Source organism: Corylus avellana, chromosome ca1, assembly GCF_901000735.1.
Source record: "Corylus avellana chromosome ca1, CavTom2PMs-1.0".
NCBI lineage: Eukaryota > Viridiplantae > Streptophyta > Magnoliopsida > Fagales > Betulaceae > Corylus > Corylus avellana.
In genome coordinates, this window is record NC_081541.1 from 47,413,560 (window position 1) to 47,429,978 (window position 16,419).

The window sequence follows — 16,419 nt, forward strand, 5'->3', positions numbered from 1 at the left end:
CGACCCGACCATTTTGAAGGAAAAATGTTGATAATTGGCATTTAATAAGAACATTCACAATGTGATAAAAACACAATAGGTTTAATTTTCTATTAGATTACCAAATGCATTCAATAAAAGCCTTCACAAAGATTAGCAAATTTTCAACTCTATTATAGCAAGTAGCAAATTTTAAACTACAAAGTTTACATGGCAAATGCTTTGGGAGTTGTCTCTAATAAGTTTAATAAATAGCAAATAGCAACTCCATCTCTTGGAATTAAACCCATAACACCAAATCACTTACCAAGTAAGATGGAACCATATTAAGAAAAAAATAGCCCAAGAGAGCTAGCAAAAACAAAGTAACAAAGAAAAAAGAAACAAATGGTTTTTTTTTCACTTTTTTTTTTTTTTAAAACCGGTTACCCGCGGGTCAAGTGGGTTGACCCACCTGACACAAAAATTAACAGGTTGACCCGTTTATGACCCAAACCCTGTAACTTCGTGTCGGGTTCGTGGATCGTGTCCAAATTGCCACCCCTACCTGTAACATAATATCGGTGCTCTAGATATTAGACGTTATTGTCCATAACACTAGCCACCTGATTGAGTCCGATATCAGGTGGCCCATGCTACTAATGATATATGTCTTATAGTGACACACCAATCAAACATAATTGCGCCGGTCACGAACAACCATTAGATCTAACGCTCATATAAATACACACATTTTGACATAACCTATGATGTATGAAACTTGTTTTACCCTCAAAAGAATGATATAATACCAAAATTGAAAAAAAAAAAAAAAATCAAGATTTGTTGTATCTCAATTTGTTAGGATAAAGCATGAATCCTACTTTGCTACTCCATTATCTTAAGCAAGAAAAAAATATATATAAAAAGTTGACAATTGGACAAGTTCGAAATGGCAAGAGTTGTAACTTGGGAACATGCCGACTTGGTCGCTGAAAAAACAAAGAAAAAAAAATGGTCCTTTCCCTCTCTTTTTACATACTTCTCTTGATAAGAACTACAATAAGGCCCCGTTTGGTTCGCGGATTAGACCCTTGGATTGGACTAGTTAACACTAGGTATAGCTAGTCCTTTGTTTGGTAACACTCTATTCCTGGGAATAGTCTATTCCCATGTGATTACTAATCCTATACACACAGGATTAGCTAAGCCACTCAAAAACGAGTGGCTTAGCTAATCCTTTCCTGTGGGATTAAAATTATCGTGTAAATTGCCCACAAAAACCCCACCCTTCTAGCACCCACATCTCTCAAGGAGACTCTGCAAAACGATCTCCATCTCTCAAAGAGCAACGATCTCTCTTCTCTGCGCAAGCGATTTCTCTCCCCTTCTCTTCTCTTCGATTTCTCTTCTTTGTTTCTTGGTTATTTCATTCTCTCTCTATTTCTTGGATTTTTTTTTTTTTTTTTTTCTTTTGATTCTCTGTATCGTTTCTCTTTGATTCTGTTTAGGCTTTTTTTTTAATTCTGTTTCTCCATCTCTCTTTCTCTATATTTTCTCAGTTTGATTTTTAATTCAATTATATATATATAACCTATGTTCAAGCGTACAACCTGTGTTCAAGCGTATATATATATACACACACACGCTTGAACACAGGTTATTCATACCTGTTCAAGCGTGTGTGTGTATATATATGTACCCAAAACGTTTTTGAGTTTTTTTTATTTTTCTTCTGTTTTTTTATTTTTTTTGATTCTCTGTATCGTTTCTCTTTGATTCTGTTTAGGGTTTATTTTTATTTTTTATTCTGTTTCTCCATCTCTCTTTCTCTATACTTTCTCAGTGTGATTTTTAATTCAGTTATATATATATATAACTGAATTAAAAATCACACTGATATATATACACACACACTTGAACACAGGTTATTCATACCTGTTCAAGCGTGTATATATATATAAAATTATATATACATGACATAACTAAAAAAAAAAAAATTATAGTAAAATTGTTTATGTTTCAAAAAAAAAAAAAAAAGAATGAAAGTCCTTAATAATATAAATTGTATTTATATTATAAGGGTATTTTAGGAAATAAGATCACAATACAATTCCATTCACCAACATATTGCATTGTACCAAACGAAAGAATAGGATTAGGTAGTCTATTCCAGCGTTACAACCAAACAAAGGAATAGGACTAACTAATCTATTCCCGGTGGTAGCTAATCCCAGTGGTAGCTAATCCTTTTCCAATGGACTAGACAATCCGCGAACCAAACGAGGCCTAACTATGCAACCCACTACTCTCTTAGTGCTGCCCAATTAAGAGCTCATTTGGGTTTATAATTTTAAAAAGTGCGATTTTAAAATGGTAATTTTAAAATGTGCAATTTCAGTCTTAATAACACAATTAAACGTTTGTAAAATTATGGTTTGACTTTTAAAATCGCATTTTAGCCTTTAAAATTGTGCGTTTTCAAAAAACACTTCTTTACCTATTATTTGAAAAAAATAAAAATAAAGATAAACAAATTTTCTGCTAATTTTTTAAAAAGGCAATCCCAAACAATTCATTTTTTACGATTTAGTTTAAAATTATGTTTATTGTCTATAAAATTACAATACCAAACACACCCTAAACCTAGATAAATGTTAAGCATTTTCAAGTTCCATCTCTCAATAGCTTTTTTCTAATATTTTTTGAAAAAATACGAGTGAACGTAAATGTGGCGCCAGTCATTTCTCTTGATTATATCATGGAATGTGGATTGCCATTAGTTTCTCTCTCATATACTTAATGAGGGCAGCTAAATATCTTAACACTTTTTTTCAATTTTTTTTTTCTCAAATGATCTGAACCTTACATTCATTTAATAAAAAAAAGTAATATAAATCCATTTATTTATTAAATGAATCAGATTATTTAGAAAAAAATAAAAAATAAAAAAAAATGTTGAGAAGTCTAATATTATCCATCTTGTTTGTGTTTCTCCTCCGGAAATATTCAAATAACAAACTAATGAGTAAAAACTTTTAAAAGAAAAAGGCACGAGACATTTATCAATATTGTTGGGTTACCGTTGTCCCAACTTTGAAGAAAACCAAAACCAAACATCTTCCTCTTCCTCTGTCTTTCTGATTTACAGAAACCAAAAATGGGAAACAATCCCTTTCCCCTTCCCTCCAACCTCTTCCTCCTCAACGTTGCTTCCCAAGGAAAGCATCCAATCTCTCCTCTATATCACCATCCACCATGTCCCTTCCGGAAACCTACCATCCTCAACTCGACCCACAGAGCTCAGCTCCCGAAACCCACCATCCATATTCTTCTGTTTCTTTTCTTTTCTCTCTTTTTTCACCTCTAAATGGCCACGAAACAACCTGCGGTTTCCGCTCCGGTGGACGTGACTCGTTTCAAGTACTCGAACCGGGTTGTCTTGAAAACTATACTGGGAAGCAGAGATGGCGGGGTGGGATTGGTTGGTAAGAGAGTTGTGATAGGGGGGTGGGTGAGGTCTTCCAAGGCGGTGACGGAACAGCCTGCGACGCCGCCACTGCCACTGCCACCGCCAAAAACCGATGAAAGGGTTGATGAAACGGGATCGAAAGATGTGAGCTGTGTTGAAATTCTTCAGTCTCGGATACCCTTTTTCAGGTCGATTCTGAAAGTTTTTGGTGGTGGGAATTACCATCTTCGCGAAAAGTTGGAGCAAGTGATTCCTAGGCCACCCGGCCCACCCCCACCCCCATCGCCTTCGATTGCTTTTTTGCAAGTTAGTGATGGTTCATGTGTTGCTTGTCTTCAGGTACTTCAACCTTTTTCTCTCTTTTCCTTATGATATTACAACTGTTCCTATTTTGCTGTTATCAAACATAGTATCAATCATTATTTTTCTTGAAAGTAATCTTCAGTTTTTATGTTTCGTTCGTGCAATGCATCCTCAATGCTTGTTGATATGCCTGCTGATTAATGGGATTGTAAATTCCTCTTGAAAGTATCCAAGTTTAAATTATAGCCAACTGTATTCTGCTCATGAGCCTAAACCCCCTTCCTGGTATGATTTGAAGACATACAATAAACGAAAAACAATTGTACGAGATTCTGCATGTATGAATAGAAACAATACTTGCAAAATTGCCCTGCCAAAATATATTGTACGATTCTAAGGGCCCAAAAAAGTCCTTTACTTCTACTCTACACTCTGAAACCCACAGTTTTGAGGTATTACATTTCAAATTTTATCTTTTCTTTCAAATTTTGGGTGGGACTGCACATAGTGCGTTTAAGTCATTTTGTTTTCTTATGACACTAGATAGCGCCAAGTGGAAAAAGGTTTAATGTAGCCAACTCCAATTTGTTGGGATTACGGCTTAGTTGAGTTGAGTTATGTACCAGCTCTAAGATTATATATCATCTTTCTGACCGATTAAAATCTCTCAGGTTGTTGTAGTTGCTGCTGTAGCTCCCATCAGCCAGCTCCTGCCAACTGGAACTTGTATGCTGGTGGAAGGTGTATTGGTGCAGCCATCAGTACTGGGAAAACATGTCATCGAGCTTAAAGCAGAGAAAGTTCTTCATGTAGGGACAGTGGAACATGATAAGTATCCATTATCAAAGAAAAAATTACCATTTGATATGCTAAGGGATTGTTCCCACTTCCGACCTCGGACAACTACGGTAAACTGAAAATCCCATTACAATTTTATTGTATTTATTTTACTTGTTCTTGGCTAGTCCTTGTGAGAAATGCTACACACGCTCCCACTTCTACTCCCACACTCCTTGACGTTGCACTAAAAATCACCATTTAATCCAAAATTCAATAGTAATCCATTCAAAATTGAATGGTGATTTTTAGTACCACGTCAGAGAGTATGCATTTAGGAATGTGAGAGTGGGAGTGTGTAGTGTAACATTTCTCTTTAGATGTAGCCCAATCTTATAGTATTCATTTATAATTTCTGCTGAGTGTTGAGATAATTTTTGTGTTCATGAAATGTTTGACCAATATGATCCATGCTATTATTGGCTTTAGGACCATACTATAAACATAGCTAACAGCAACTTAGAGCAAAGTATGCCTAACTCTTGTTGTATTATGCATTCCCAATATACTTTTCCAGTTCTCCATGTTTGAAATTATACTAGAATGATTTCAATGATTCATAGCCTATGTAGGAAAGTAAATGATAACAACTCTTAACTATGTTCAGAATTGTGGGAATTGAATTATTAAGTTACTACTTCTAGGAAATAGAATGTGCTAATGAGCCTGTTTTGTCCTTTATCATGTGAATACTTCAGTAACACAGCTTGTTAATATTTTTACCTTTATTAAAGAGTCCACTCTTGCAATGTAGTTTTCTATCACAACAATCAGAGCCAATTAATGTTTTTCTACTTTATTTGACATGTTTCACACTATCCAGGTGGCGTCTGTTACAAGAATTAGTAATGCCCTGACTTTTGCAAGTCATACATTCTTCCATAACCATGGGTTCCTTTACATGCAAGTACCCATTATCACGACCACAGACAGTGAAGGATTTACTGAAAAATTCGTGGTTACGACTCTTTTCGGAAAAGCAGTTAAAATGGGGAAGCCAAATGCCAATACTAAAATTGAAGGCATTAGCCTTGAAGTTATTAAGTCTGCTGTAAACGAGAAGAGTAATCTGGTTGAAGAACTAAAGAGAAGTGACAGCAATAAGGAAGCACTGGCTGCCGCAGTTCAGGATTTAAGGAAAACTAATGAACTAGCATCACAGTTAGAAGCAAAAGAAAAATCAAAACCAGGAACTTCACTAAAGGTTGAGAAAGTTAACTTTTCCGAAGATTTCTTCTCCTGCCAAACTTATCTGACTGTTTCTGGTCGCCTGCACCTGGAGAGCTATGCATGTTCCCTTGGAAATGTTTACTCAATTGGACCCAGATTTCAGGCAGATTGTGCAAAACCTGTGGCAGAGATGTCAATGATTGAGATTGAAATGGCTTTTTCACAGTTAGAGGTATAAGCTAATTTATTCTGGCATTTTTAAAGTATTCCAATTGATCACATGATATGTGCCTGTCAAATCTAGTGATAGTTGAGCAAGAGGAGAATATATTTTATAGAAACACATGACCTTTGATTTTGATGTAAGATATGGTTTTACGTCTGTGAAGTCGAACTAGGAAGCACGATATATGTGAATTATTTTCTATCTTTATCTATTAAATGGTTGATTAGAATAGTTCTCCTATATTGTTGGTCAGTCTCTTTAAATGCTATTCTTGACAACTTTGAATATGATATACTGTTGAAGTCATGTGAAACTGTGATATAGGGATGTTGGGATGTTGGGCAAAGTCTATTCTTTAATAGCTGAACTCTGAAACAGATCAAAGTATTCCAGACAATTTTTTTAAGATAATAGAATCAAAAAGTAGAAAATAAAAGCCCTAAGTAAGAAAAGAATCACGGAAAAGTTCCATTTGCCCATGTAGACTGAAATAGGAGACAATAATCCTTCATAATGTGAGGAACTGACCCACTTTAGGACTGATTGCTGTTGGCCTTCTCACCAAACCATATAGATTGGTTGGTCTCTGGAAAAACTTACTTTTTTTTTGTCAATCAGAGGTTAAAAATAGAATAATTAAGGGGCACAATTATTCCATCCTTCTTACCCTTTCATTTTGCAATAATCTTGATTGTGAACTTCACCGTTCAGTGAGGGCCTAGGAGGGAGTTTGACCATTAAGCTTTTCCTTCATATTATTATTACTGCTGCATGCATGCTTTATAAATAGTTATTCGCATAGAAGAAAATGAGTATACTACATTCAGTGACTCTTGAAAATTAAGTTTCAACTTTCAGGTCATTCATCAAGTTTGGTTTAATATTATTATTATGTCTCCTTGATATTGGCTTTCTAAAATTTTCATCTCGTTAATCTGCACTTCAATTCCATAGTGAAGAATAGTCCCCTAACTGATTATACCTTTTTCCCCGTAAACTCCCTTATTGCAACAATTCATGTGTTTAATTTGGAGTCAAACATGTTTCTATACTTGCTGAGTATAATAACTAGATCTCCAAATAGAAATTGTAATTCTGTTTTACTTTTGTATTCCTTTCTCATATACCGATGACAGACTTCATTTTTTTTTTCTGATATTAAATATTTGAGGAATTTTCAGGATGCAATGAGCTGTGCAGATGACTTTTTCAAGTTCCTCTGCAAATGGATTCTGGATAACTGTTCTGATGATATCACATTTGTTTCAAAACGAAGTGACAAAACCTGCATTGATCGTCTTCAGTCATTGATATCAAGTACAGTTGAAAAGGTCTCCTACAATGACGTAGTAGACGTTTTAAAAAAGGTATATCATGCTATAAGTTTCTTCACATATCAGTCTGTCAACTATTTTCACCTAGAATAATTTTTACCTTTTAAATATTCTTTGACCGTTTCTTTCCCAGGTCACAGATAAGAAATTTGAAACCGAACTTGAGTGGGGTGCTGCTCTAACAGCAGAGCATCTAAGGTATGCCAATTTTTTAATAATTGGATATGAGAGTGTCTGAAAGGTAGGAAATGAGACCTCTACATGTAGTGAGTGCTTACCTCCTATTTGTGCCTTAACAGTTATTTGGTGGAGGATATCCACAAGAAGCCTGTAATAATATACAATTATCCGAAACAAGCTAAGCCTTTTTATGCACGCCTGAATGACGACGGAAAAACAGTCGCAGCATTTGATATGGTTGTACCAAAGGTGAGCTAAAATGGGTTTGTTTGTGTCTTTTAGACAGTGAAGTGCCTTTCAGTGAGGTTTCCTATCTGTATAAAATCCAAGTTTTAATTTAGGCTGGTGTTAAACCTGGACAAAATTTCTTTGCAGGCTGGAACATTGATTTCTGGTAGCCAAAATGAGGAGCGTTTCGACAAGTTAGATTCAAGGTAATGAAATTCTACTTTACCCCCTCTCTAGCCATTTGTCAGGGCATTATATATATCTAGTACTTTCATTGTATCAGATGTCGTAGAAGTTGACAACTGGATCAGTAAATCAAATGATGAACTAATTATTGACAGCACTTCTTGTCTGTAAAGAAATGTTACGCACGCTTACTCTTCATTTTGCCTTGGATCCGTGTGGTTCCATAAACAATGATACTGCTGGCCCTCCCCCTATTAGTCAAATGGGTGTAGTACTCGGCTTCAGAAAGTTCAACAGTCATGTTCAAATGGCTTTTGAATTGGGAGGTTAATGCTGGCAGGTCATTTGTTGTTGCTCAGGAAATAAAGAATTCACATTTATTTTTCACATGACATTATGTATGAACAATTGAAGTTAAAGTGATACATCCTTATGTTGTCTTCTTGGTTCAATCTGTGGCTATCATCGATGGTTTATGTTGACATCTTTTCTCTCTCTTATGTTGACAGAATAAAGGAATTGGGGTTGCCAAGAGAGCAGTACGAGTGGTACTTAGATCTTCGCAGGCATGGAACAGTCGAGCACTCTGGATTCAGTCTTGGCCTCGACCATGTGGTCCTCTTGGCCACTGGGCTAACTAATGTTAGAGATGTTATCCCTTTTCCCAGAAGTCATGCCAAAGCCGACTGCTAATCAGGTTTAAGGAAAGAATTTGGCTTCAGCAATGAAGATGTCCCAGCATTCAGTACAGGGGGAAATGTCTAAACATATATGGTGTTATGGTGTACATATCCAAGAAGAGCATCCCCCATATGCAGAGTTTATCCTTGAGCCCTTCAATGTTCACTTGATCACATGAATTAAGTAAATGTATATAACAAAAATTTATGCTATAAAAGGAATACTACTAAAGTTTGTGTTTTTTTTTTTTTCAATGTGGTTGCTTGCAAGTGTTATCTCTTATACATTCGTGTAAATTCGACTCAACTCGTTAAGCTCATTAAATGCTCATTTATACATAAAATATATGCGCATAAATATATTAACTTGTGTTATATATACATACATGCTATGATAGTTATATGCACACATACACACACATGCAAAAAAATATTAACTTAAGAACTGATGCAGGAGAATAATAATAATAATAACAATAATAATAATAAAAAAGTGGATTTATTATTCATACTTTAGTTTTCCTTTTTCAATAAGGATTTGTTTTTCTTTTCTTATTAGGATTTGTTTTTCTTTTCTAATTAGGTTTGGCTTTTCATTTTCCTTCTTATTTTATGAGATGCCTAGACTATATAAAGACATTTAGTCTTTTTTTTTTTTTTTTTTTTTTTCCAATTCAATTTAAACTATCAAATAAATTTAAGTCTTTCAGAGTTATTTTTCTATTTGCTTATTTTGGGCAATTAGTGTCTTTCTCTTCTCTATTTGTTATTTTTTCTTGATAAAACACAAGGATCATGTTCTAACTCCAAATCAAGCACACATGCAGTTTATATAAAGAAAAATAAAATTGCAATGCTCAATATTAAAACAACACAACAATAGAAACATTAACACAAACACAACACAGATTTGTTGACAAAGTGAAAAACCCTTTGAACCAATCAAAGGGAAAAACCAATGTGGGGCAACAAAACTTAGGAAATCACTATACGAAGATTCAGATTACAGACAGTAGAAAATACTAACAAACCCTTATAAATCTCTAAACTCTGTAAGAACAACATGCCTCCAGCTTGTCTCCTAGCCGACCATCTTCATGGAGTGCATTTCTTTTCCGACCATTCTGACCTAGTAACTTCAGGTCATGTGGTGTTGGAGCACTGCACGACGTAGCCCTGATGAGGACATCAAGAATTTAAAAGGGGAAGTTTGTAACACTCCGGTCCGATATTGGGAAGATGAGAAAAAGCCCACATAGAGTGAGTGGTTTATAAAGATAGTCATGGGTGCTAAGTCTCACATTACTTAGTTACTAGGTGAAATTAGGCTTTATAATGAATTTTAGAGAAGCTCTAAATTGACTAGTCATTTTGGAGTAATAGCGCAGATATGGCTAACGTTTTTCCCTAAGTCGTTACAACTTAATTATCTACCTTTTTATCCTCGAGTCACTGATTTTATGCTATTATCGTACATGTGAGAGACACATGTATATATTTTGGTATGCCAACCAAAACGCTTCGGCCGAAGACTCTAAGAATAATATCCATAAAATCTATTTCAAGTGAAATTTCTTGTCTCTTTGTTTACTAACAAAAGATTTGGATTCCCTCTTGAATTTGGTGTTCCCACAATGTAAGATGTGATTACCCAACGCACTGAGTTTCTGTTGACCGACGATAAGTCTTACTCTATGATACATCTAAGTAATCAACACTTCACATCTAAGTTCACGAACTTCTCAGGATTTAGAATCAAGGTATAAATAGTCTTTAAGGAGTTTATTGTTTTCTCAATATACAATATCTTTATGAAAAGACAACTCATTGGTCCGTTCAATGCCTTAGGTTCTCAGCACACTACACATCAATCCTGAAGTCACTACTTCGCTTGATCAAGGTAGATCACTAAGATTCGATATGTAACAGTATTACTCAAAATGGAATGCCCAGTTCGATTTACTGACTATGAACTTTATACTTTGAGGATACAAGGATTATGGACTATGACCTTGTGTGATAACCAAATTACTCACACCCATAGCCATATTCAATGTAATCCTAAGACCTTTCATATGCATAACAAATATGATAAACATGGTAATAAGCATGTAAAAGACATTTTATATGCTATATGCTCAATTCATTTTAATCAATGAATATAACATCTATATTGATTATAAACATTTGAAATGTCAACACAGATATATAATCATTGGGATTCAGGGCATAATCCCAACAACTTGTTGACGAAGTGGAAAACCCTTTGAACCAATCAAAGGGATAAACCACTCCACGGAAGCCAAACCCTGAAAATTACTATATGAAAATTAAGATTATAGATAGTAGAAAATATTCACAACCCTTGAGAATCTCTAGACTCAGTAAAAACAACAAGCTTCTTACTTGTTTCCTAACTAACCATTTTCATGGAGCGCATCTCCTCACCGACCCTATGGTAGACTCTTTCACCTTGTAGCAATGGGAATCATTGTGTATTGTGGAATGAGGATAAACCAACCAAGAGAAAGGACAGCCCAAAATTTTCACCACATCCTCTCTTGTAAAAACAACTCACGAGACACATAGCTCGGAGAAAATTTTTTGAGACTGCTTAGAGAAATATTTTCCAAAAAGTCTGCTTCGAACAGTAACAGGAAAAACCTTTTATAGAGAAAACATTCTACTCTTCGCGTCTTAACGGGATTTCACATTATGACATGATAAACAAAACTTCACAAATTCGAGATATGGAAATGTCCATGTCTTAATGTGAAAAAAGTCCAGTCATGACAGGAAGAACAAAAGAATTCATCCTCGTCACAAGTCTATCTTGACGGGGCATCTGACAAGATACCAGGAAGCTTCTTTTTATTTGTGTCATGTGTCCCATCCTGACGATCCATCTGACGAGAAAATAGGAAGTCCTACTTTAGTCCCGTTACGAGCCCGTCTTGACAAAGCAGCTGACGAGAAAACAGAGACTTCAGCTTAAGTTGTGTTATGAGCCCGTCCTAATGATGCATCTAACGAGAAAGCAATGAATTCAGCTTCAGTCCCGTTACGAGCATGTCATGATGTGCTTCCTGACGGGAAAACAAGGAGCACTTCAAACACAAACAATCTAACCCCTTTTTTCCATTGTTTTAAACACTACGCTTAATACAAGATATTTTTCATTTAATAAGGCCAATCCTAAACCTGATAATTTTTATTGTTTGTTAAGAGAGAAGAATGTGCACTTTCACGGTAACAAATATTAAAATTTAATATAGCAAAATTTTTACAATGATTATTATGGAAAAAAAAAAAGAAAAAAAAAGGGGGTTGATAATATAACTATTATTAGTCTTTTATAAATTTTGCTAGAGATGCTCTAAAAAAACAAGCTAATCGAACGGCTGAGAATTCCCATCCGTGATTCGTGTCTTGTATGCCGTGGGTACCACTCACCAAAAGAAATAAAAAAAAAAAAAAAAAAAAACTATATGAATATGAGCTCAGAAAAAAAAAAAAATGTAAATAAAAAATAAATTAAAAGTGGTTGGTTATTTGCAAGGTGCGGAATGCATACTGGATGACAATCACAGCAGCTCTCGCATAAAATCAGAATCTTTATCATTCGTTGGCATTTAGTGCTCTCTTTGTAAATATTTGACTGGAGGCCGGAGTCTCGAATGGATGCTATGTCGACAGTCGACAGGTCTAGAGACCGTCAGTTAAAGGTGGATAAAATATCCGATTACTAGGAAATCTGAGCCTAGTTAAACTACAAAATATGAATTTTTTTAATCAAATTTTAATCAAGGAATAGAGAGTTCATTGGGAATGCTCTCAGATATTTGTCCGACTACACTAGATGGGTAGATTGAAAGTGAGTTTGGCTCTATGATTTTCACATACCAAAAGTGAGATTTTAAATCAAATCAAAGAAAAATATATCTATAAGAAGTACATTTTAAAAAAAATTATAATTTGAAAACCTAAATAGCCTTTGGAGAGATAAAATGAGAATATGATAAAATGACAATACAACTGCAGCTAATAAAATAAAGCAAGAAATAGAACAATGAACAACAAGCAAGGCCAGTAAGACCGGAAATCAAGCACTTGACATTTATTCTCTCACACACACCAAGAGTAACAGAGATCTTCATTTCAAGCTGTGTTCTTTGCCCTCCCAGCTGAGCTTGGAAAAGAAGTTATGGATAAACTATGGCCATTAGAGTATCAGCCTTGTTGTCGTTGTTTGAATTCAGTGGAAAGAAAAAAGGGTAGATCTCATACCGGACATAACAACTGCTATATAGAACTCTGCATCCCTTGCGGTTGCTGCAAAAGGTTTCAAAATTCTCCACAGCAGTGGCCAAACACTGGGCACAATCTAGGGGAGCTAGGTCCCTTGTGCATTGAACCAAGGCATAAACTGTCACAAATGGTGACACTTTGGTGTCACCTTTCCCAAGCCCTTCATTCTTAGGCTCAACAGCATCTTTCCTGACTTCATCCATGAGGGCTCCTAGGTCTTTGTTGAAAGTCTTAGGATCTGTCACGTTTGCCACATTCCAATAGAATATACCAAAAGATGTATCCAGGTCCCCAATGAAGCTCTTGTTGTTGTAACGTAAAAAGCAAAAGTCGTACCTGTTAAAATATAAATTAAATGATTAAATTTTTTTTTTTTATCCGCTTAAACGTTTTAGATAAGTTGTGGTTGTTTAATATAGGGACAAAGTTTTCTTTCAAACTAGGTTGGAAGAATTTCTTTCAATCTAGTTTATAAAATGACATGTGTCATTTAAACACGTGAGATGCATATTAGTTTTTAATATTACTTATTTCAACTTTGTCCTTATTATTAAAAAAAAGATCTGGCTTGCATGCTGTAATGGAAAATGGTACAATTTTCTACTAAACGGTACCCTTTTCCACCATTAAAAATTAGGTTTAAAAAATTCATTAAAACTAAAAAATTATAAATAAATAAAAATAATAATAATTAAAAAGCTAAAAATATTAAAAAACTATAATAATAATAATAATAATAATAATAATAATAAAAAGGGTGGCTAGCCACCCTCATGGCCGGTATGGGGGTGGACAAACCACCGCATAGGCTTTGGAGGTGGTTCGGCCACCACAAAAATGACAAAAAAAAAGAAAAAAGGTTTGGGTTTGGGGTGGCGGACCACCCCAAGGGCCTGGGGTGGCCAGCCACTTGCCACGACCATAGGGGTGGCGAAACCACCCCAGGCTCTGGTTAATGGAAGGCCACCCCAAAAGCAAACATTTTTTTTTATTTTTTTGGCCTTTTGGGGGTGGCCGGACCACCCCCAAAGGCCATGGGGGTGGTTCGTCCATCCCTAGACAGGCCATGAGAGTGGCTTCAGCCACTCCTTTGGCCAAAAATGGGGTGGTCGGCCACCCCTTGGCCAACTCGCCACCTCATTTTTTATTTTTAGTTTTTTAGTAGTTTTTGTTTTTTAATATTTTTATTTTTTAAATTATTGATCGTTTTAATATTTATATTATTTCTTTAAAAACACTTTTTTTATTGCCCAAAACGCGGTCTTTTCGGGCTGTAGCATGCACGGATCCTTAAAAAAATATGTGCATCTCATATGTTCAAATGACACATGTCATTTTTATAAATTAGGTTGGAGGAACTTCCTCTAATCCAGTTTGGAGGAAAACTCTGTCCTTAATATGGGGACAGAGTTTTTTTAATAGTATGGACAAAGTTAGAATAAATAATACTAAAACTCATATGCATCTTACATGTTATTTTTTTAAAAAAAAAGATGGGAAAAATATAAAAAAGCCCCCCAAACTACCAGCTGTTTTCGATTTAGCCCCCTGATGTTCCAAAAGTCATAAAGTAGCCCCCTAAACTACCAAACTGTCGCATTTTGGCCACTCCGTTAGTCAAAACCGTCAGTCTGGACGGAAACTACAAAACGACGTCGTTTGGTTATGAGTAAGTTACAAAAATGCCTTTCTATGTATTTTTTTTATTTTTTTTTATTTTTTTTTAAGGAGGAGTAAAACGGCGCCGTTTTGCTCCTAAAAGGGTTCACTTACCCTAAGCAAAACGGCGCCATTTTGCTTAGGTTAATTAAACCCTTTTCCCCATTCTCAATCAATCCCACGCAGCACAGCTCCCCCCCTCCCCCTCACGCACAGCCGTGGCCGATTCTCTTCTCCACACGCACAGCTCCGGTGATCCAGCCCATCGCGCCGGTGGTCCCCCTCACGCCGATCGTTCGTCGTCCCGTCTTCACGCCGTCGTCCTACAAAACCCAAAAACCCAGAAATCATTCCGTCCAAAAATCATTTTGTCCAACCCAGAAATCATTCCGTCAAAACCCACTGGCCGGGTTGTTGATCTGTAACATTCACGTGCTTTGATTTCACGGCTACTGCAGAGAAAAACCAAATTCAATTCCCATAGATGGGTTTGGGTGTTGTTTTCTGCCTTGGAGTATTTTTTTTTTTTTCCCGGTTCTCTTAGGATTGTCCAATAGTTAGAGGCTAAGATTTGAGGGTGTTTTTATGTGGGATTGTAATTTCGTGAAATGAGGTTGTTATCAAGTTGCACTATTCTTCCACAGATTCTGTTCACGGAGCTAAAATGAACTCCCGATGGTGTTTGTGTTTATTTGAAATTGAAACTTGGCCTTTCATGAATATTGAACCCAAAAACTGGATTTTAATGCGCTGAAAATGATTATAATGGCATCCATTTAAGCGATGTTTATCAGAGAAACTTCATACTCACTGAGCTTCAAACCCACAAAACTTGTTGAGATGCCGCAAGTTTTGCTTAATCTATATTTCTGCAAGCTCAGATCTAGTAAACCCTCTCGAAGATCCGAAACGAAAGCAAGCATTGCAACCAGATTTTTCTGATGAGAAGTTGAACCTAAGCGATTGAGAAGGAGATGAAACCATATTTCTCTCCAGAGGAGTTGAACCCAACATCTGAGACAAGATGAAGTCTGAGCCGAGAAGAAGGTTTGTTCAGGCGTGGAAGGAAAACGCTGAACAAGGGTTTAATTAACCTAAGCAAAACGGCGCTTTGGGAGCAAAACGGGCGTTTTGCTACTCCTTAAAAAAAAAAAAAAAAAGAAAAAAAAAAAAGGACATTTTTGTAACTTACCCGTAACCAAACGACACCGTTTTGTAGTTTCCGTCCAGACTGACGGAGTGGCCAAAATGCGACAGTTTGGTAGTTTAGGGGGCTATTTTATGACTTTTGGAACATCAGGGGGCTAAATCGAAAACGGCTGATAGTTTGGAGGGCTTTTTTATATTTTTCCCAAAAAAGATACATATCATTTTTATAAATTAGGTTAGAGAAAATCTATTCAACCCAGTTTGGAAGAAAACTCTGTCCTTAATATGGTATGACAATAAAGGTCCCGAATTCGAACCATGTTTTTGTTAAAGCTGAAACTTTTAAGATAAGTGACAATTTAAGATTACCAGATTCTTGCATCAGCTTCGTTTGGACAGAGATGGCGGATTTGCTTTGCTGCATCTTGAATACAACTTGTGCAGTCTGTGCTGCCGACATCCCCTCTACATTGAGCCAGCCCAAAAACTTTGTCTTTCCCTTTACCATAAGAAGTAGAAGTAAAGCCATTGGAGGAGGTTTTGGAAATCAATGCAGATAATAAGCGATCAATATTTGCTGATATTTTGCTACCACTTTTAATGTTAGTATCACTATTGCAAAACTGCCCCAAAGGATGTGCAGATTCTGCACTGCAAATGCAGAGAGCTAGCAAGAGAAGAAGAATTTTGGGTATTGAATTCATAGTACTTCCTCCTTTGAAGCTCACG

General features: G+C 35.9%; 2 protein-coding genes across 2 annotated transcripts; one reads left to right on the top strand and one right to left on the bottom strand.

Moving 5' to 3' along the window:
- Positions 1-3,048: 3,048 nt before the first annotated feature.
- LOC132191515 (asparagine--tRNA ligase, cytoplasmic 2) lies at positions 3,049-8,818 on the top strand. Its single transcript, XM_059606578.1, has 8 exons — positions 3,049-3,769; positions 4,405-4,641; positions 5,394-5,972; positions 7,148-7,333; positions 7,434-7,498; positions 7,600-7,729; positions 7,856-7,914; positions 8,404-8,818. The coding sequence occupies exons 1-8, from the start codon at positions 3,329-3,331 to the stop codon at positions 8,585-8,587; spliced, it is 1,881 nt and encodes a 626-aa protein (XP_059462561.1). The 5' UTR covers positions 3,049-3,328; the 3' UTR covers positions 8,588-8,818.
- A 3,848-nt stretch (positions 8,819-12,666) lies between these two features.
- LOC132167742 (cysteine-rich repeat secretory protein 55-like) lies at positions 12,667-16,419 on the bottom strand. The gene is made up of 2 exons (XM_059578767.1): positions 16,060-16,419; positions 12,667-13,218 (listed from the first exon to the last, which is right to left on the bottom strand). The coding sequence occupies exons 1-2, from the start codon at positions 16,392-16,394 to the stop codon at positions 12,777-12,779; spliced, it is 777 nt and encodes a 258-aa protein (XP_059434750.1). The 5' UTR covers positions 16,395-16,419; the 3' UTR covers positions 12,667-12,776.

Coding starts and splice junctions, on each gene's coding strand:
- LOC132191515 (XM_059606578.1), top strand. CDS start 3,329: ATGGCCACGAAACAACCTGCGGTTTCCGCTCCGGTGGACGTGACTCGT. Junction 4,642..5,393: donor TCCGACCTCGGACAACTACG/GTAAACTGAAAA, acceptor CACACTATCCAG/GTGGCGTCTGTTACAAGAAT. Junction 7,915..8,403: donor TTCGACAAGTTAGATTCAAG/GTAATGAAATTC, acceptor TTATGTTGACAG/AATAAAGGAATTGGGGTTGC.
- LOC132167742 (XM_059578767.1), bottom strand. CDS start 16,394: ATGAATTCAATACCCAAAATTCTTCTTCTCTTGCTAGCTCTCTGCATT. Junction 13,219..16,059: donor GAAGCTGATGCAAGAATCTG/GTAATCTTAAAT, acceptor ATATTTTAACAG/GTACGACTTTTGCTTTTTAC.